This window comes from Phalaenopsis equestris, unplaced genomic scaffold, assembly GCF_001263595.1.
Source record: "Phalaenopsis equestris unplaced genomic scaffold, ASM126359v1 Scaffold000001, whole genome shotgun sequence".
NCBI classification, from domain to species: Eukaryota; Viridiplantae; Streptophyta; class Magnoliopsida; order Asparagales; family Orchidaceae; genus Phalaenopsis; species Phalaenopsis equestris.
In genome coordinates, this window is record NW_018164443.1 from 117,421 (window position 1) to 121,519 (window position 4,099).

The 4,099-nt window shown below is 49.6% G+C and overlaps 1 protein-coding gene across 1 annotated transcript in view; it reads left to right on the forward strand.

Moving 5' to 3' along the window:
* Positions 1 to 364: 364 nt before the first annotated feature.
* LOC110022458 (protein PLASTID MOVEMENT IMPAIRED 1-like) overlaps positions 365 to 4,099 on the forward strand; it is a 4,065-nt gene continuing 330 nt past the window's right edge. Inside the window, exons 1-2 of the mRNA XM_020721799.1 lie at positions 365 to 1,317; positions 1,617 to 4,095. Of these exons, the coding sequence (XP_020577458.1) occupies positions 375 to 1,317; positions 1,617 to 4,095 (3,422 nt within the window). The 5' untranslated portion in view covers positions 365 to 374. The remainder of the gene's footprint in view (positions 1,318 to 1,616; positions 4,096 to 4,099) is intronic.

Genomic DNA, 4,099 nt, shown 5'->3' on the forward strand with positions numbered 1-4,099 from the left:
AAAAAAAACCAAATAAAATAAAATAAAAATTATAACACAACAAGTACCGTATAAAACAATAATATAATATAATCATGAAAATATAACACCCCAAAACCCGAATCTCCAAGCACTCCAAACGCCCACTCGACCGTTAAAATACTTTTTTAAAATACCGTTTTCCACTTCACCGCCAAAACTTAAAAACAGAGCCACAAGAAAAGAAATCCTAAATCCCAATCATTCACTCCCTCTCCTCCTCCACTCATTTCCCTCAACCCCATCCAAACTCCTTTGGCCCCTCCCCTTCACCTCCATAAGCTCACTCGTCTCTCCCCCCATGGCTCCATCTCTTCAACCCTTCACCTCCATAAGCTCACTCGTCTCTCCCCCCCATGGCTCCATCTCTTCATCCTCCACCTCCTCCTCCTCCTCCCATGGCTGACACCGATAACAACAAGCTCCTCCAAGAGCTCGACGCCCTCAGCCAATCTCTCTACCAAGCTCACACCACTGGCCGCCGCACAGCCTCTCTCGCCCTTCCCCGTGCTTCCGATGCAATCACCACCGCAGACCACAACAAAACCACCACCATCCCTTCCTCCGATCCCCGCCATCGCCCTCGCCGCTCCTCCATGTCCCCATTTCGCTCCCGCCGGCAACCGGAACCTACACCCTCCTCAATCATCCCTGACCCTCTGACCGACACAGAGAAGAAGGGGATTTGGAACTGGAAGCCCCTTCGTGCCATTTCACACATCGGAAAGCAACGCCTTTCCATCCTCTTCTCCGTCGAAGTCGTCGGAATCCAATCCCTTCCAGCATCGATGAACGGTCTCCGACTCATTATCAGTGTCCGGAAGAAGGAGTCGAAGGAAGGGGTTGTTAATACCATGCCCGCCAGAGCGGTGCAGAGCACCGCCGACTTTGAAGAAACTCTTTTTATCAAAACCCATGTTTATTGCAGCGGCGGCAGAAACACCGGTAAGCCACTCCGATTCGAACCTCGTGTTTTCATCATTTCCACCATAGCAATCGACGCCCCAGAGCTCGAATTTGGTGGGAGCTCCATTGACCTGAGCTCTTTAGTGAAGGAATCCATAGAGAGGAGCTTGGAGGGGTCTAGAATTAGGCAATGGGACATGACATTCAAGCTTTCAGGTAAAGCCAAGGGAGGAGAATTGGTAATGAGATTAGGGTTTCAAATCATGGAGGATGGTGGAGTGGGAATTTATGACCAAGAAGCTGAGGTTCCGACGAAATCAGGCTTCAAGGGCTCCGACAACTCGTCTTCTTCCATTGCTCGACGGCATTCGAAGTCATCGTTCAGTATCTCCAGTATAATTAACAAAGAAACTAAACAATTAAAAAATTCCAAATTCTTTCATCCATAATAATAAAAGAAATAAATATTATTTTTTTCAAAAAATATATATATATATTTGAAAAAAAAACCAAATAAAATAAAATAAAAATTATAAGACAACAAGTACCGTATAAAACAATAATATAATATAATCATGAAAATATAACACCCCAAAACCCGAATCTCCAAGCACTCCAAACGCCCACTCGACCGTTAAAATACTTTTTTAAAATACCGTTTTCCACTTCACCGCCAAAACTTAAAAACAGAGCCACAAGAAAAGAAATCCTAAATCCCAATCATTCACTCCCTCTCCTCCTCCACTCATTTCCCTCAACCCCATCCAAACTCCTTTGGCCCCTTCCCTTCACCTCCATAAGCTCACTCGTCTCTCCCCCCCATGGCTCCATCTCTTCATCCTCCTCCTCCTCCTCCAGCTCACTCGTCTCTCCCCCCATGGCTCCATCTCTTCAACCTCCTCCTCCTCCTCCCATGGCTGACACCGATAACAACAAGCTCCTCCAAGAGCTCGCCCCCCCCAGCCAATCTCTCTACCAAGCTCACACCACTGGCCGCCGCACAGCCTCTCTCGCCCTTCCCCGTGCTTCCGATGCAATCACCACCGCAGACCACAACAAAACCACCACCATCCCTTCCTCCGATCCCCGCCATCGCCCTCGCCGCTCCTCCATGTCCCCATTTCGCTCCCGCCGGCAACCGGAACCTACACCCTCCTCAATCATCCCTGACCCTCTGACCGACACAGAGAAGAAGGGGATTTGGAACTGGAAGCCCCTTCGTGCCATTTCACACATCGGAAAGCAACGCCTTTCCATCCTCTTCTCCGTCGAAGTCGTCGGAATCCAATCCCTTCCAGCATCGATGAACGGTCTCCGACTCATTATCAGTGTCCGGAAGAAGGAGTCGAAGGAAGGGGTTGTTAATACCATGCCCGCCAGAGCGGTGCAGAGCACCGCCGACTTTGAAGAAACTCTTTTTATCAAAACCCATGTTTATTGCAGCGGCGGCAGAAACACCGGTAAGCCACTCCGATTCGAACCTCGTGTTTTCATCATTTCCACCATAGCAATCGACGCCCCAGAGCTCGAATTTGGTCGGAGCTCCATTGACCTGAGCTCTTTAGTGAAGGAATCCATAGAGAGGAGCTTGGAGGGGTCTAGAATTAGGCAATGGGACATGACATTCAAGCTTTCAGGTAAAGCCAAGGGAGGAGAATTGGTAATGAGATTAGGGTTTCAAATCATGGAGGATGGTGGAGTGGGAATTTATGACCAAGAAGCTGAGGTTCCGACGAAATCAGGCTTCAAGGGCTCCGACAACTCGTCTTCTTCCATTGCTCGACGGCATTCGAAGTCATCGTTCAGTATCTCCAGCCCGAGGTCCATGCGACGGACACCGTCTGCGCCGCCAACCAAAGATGGCAATTCAGCCCTTGAATTGAAAGGGATTGAAGATTTCAACTTAGATGAAGACACTTCTCCAAAATCTCAACTTGAACTAGAGGCCAAGGTTGAGGACCTCGATCTCCCTGACTTTGACGTGATCGATAAGGGGATTGAGGTCGGCGATGGAGGGGAAGAAGAGGCCAAGGTGGCTAAGGCGGCCTCGGCCTCGAGCGAGGTGGTGAAGGAGGTGGTCCACGACAACGCGCACTCACTCAGATTGACTGAACTTGACTTAATTGCAAACCAAATCAAGGCGCTTGAATCCATGATGAGCAAAGAAGGAGGAGAAGCTCAGGGGCTTGATGCAGAGGAAGAAAGGGCAACAAGAGAGTTCCTTCAGATGCTGGAGCTTGAAGGTGATGAAGATACAGCAAACTATTCATTAAAGGTTGAAGATGAAGAAGTCCATCCCAAAGAAGAAAAAAGCTATCTGTCTGACTTAGGGAAGGGTTTGGGTTCTGTAGTTCAGACCAGAGATGGAGGATATCTGACCTCCATGAATCCATTCAACATCAAAATTCAGAGAAGAGAGATGCCGAAGCTCGCAATGCAGATCTCCAAACCCATCATCATCACCGATTCAAACACGTCGGCAGGATTCGAGTTCTTCCAGAGGTTTTCAGCGAGGGGATTTCAAGAACTCGAATCGAAGCTTCAATCGCTGACCTCCATGGATGAGCTGGAGGGCAAAACTGCGGAACAGATTGCTTTTGAAGGAATTGCGGCTGCCATTGTTAGCGGAAGGAAGAAAGGAATGGCGAATTCGACGGCAGCGAAGTCTGTAGCTGATCTGAAATCAATGGCGAGAGCAATGAATGAGGGGAGGGAGGAGAGGATTTTGAGCGGGATTTGGAATGTGAGGGAGGAGCCATCGAAGTCTGTGGAGGAAGTTCTCTGTTTCTCGTTGCAGAAGATGGAGGTGATGGCGGTGGAAGGGTTGAAGATGGAGGCTGGGATAGAGGAAGAGGAAGCCCCTTTCGAGGTCTCGCCAGTTCGCCATGGGAGGTGGATTCTGGACTCTGCGGCGGAGATTGAGGAATGGTTGCAGAGAGTTGATGGTGGAGCTAAAGATTTGATTTTGATGGTGGTGGTGCAGTTGAGGGATCCGGTGAGGAGGTATGAGGCGGTCGGAGCTCCGATGATGGCGGTGGTTCAGGCGGCGGGCCAGGGGGAGGGGAAGGGATTGAAGGTGGGAAGCATGCATTTGGGGGGGATGAAGATGGGGTTTGGGAGGAGGAGGAGTGTTTGGGATGGGGAGAAGCAGAGATTGACAGCGATGCAGTGGCTG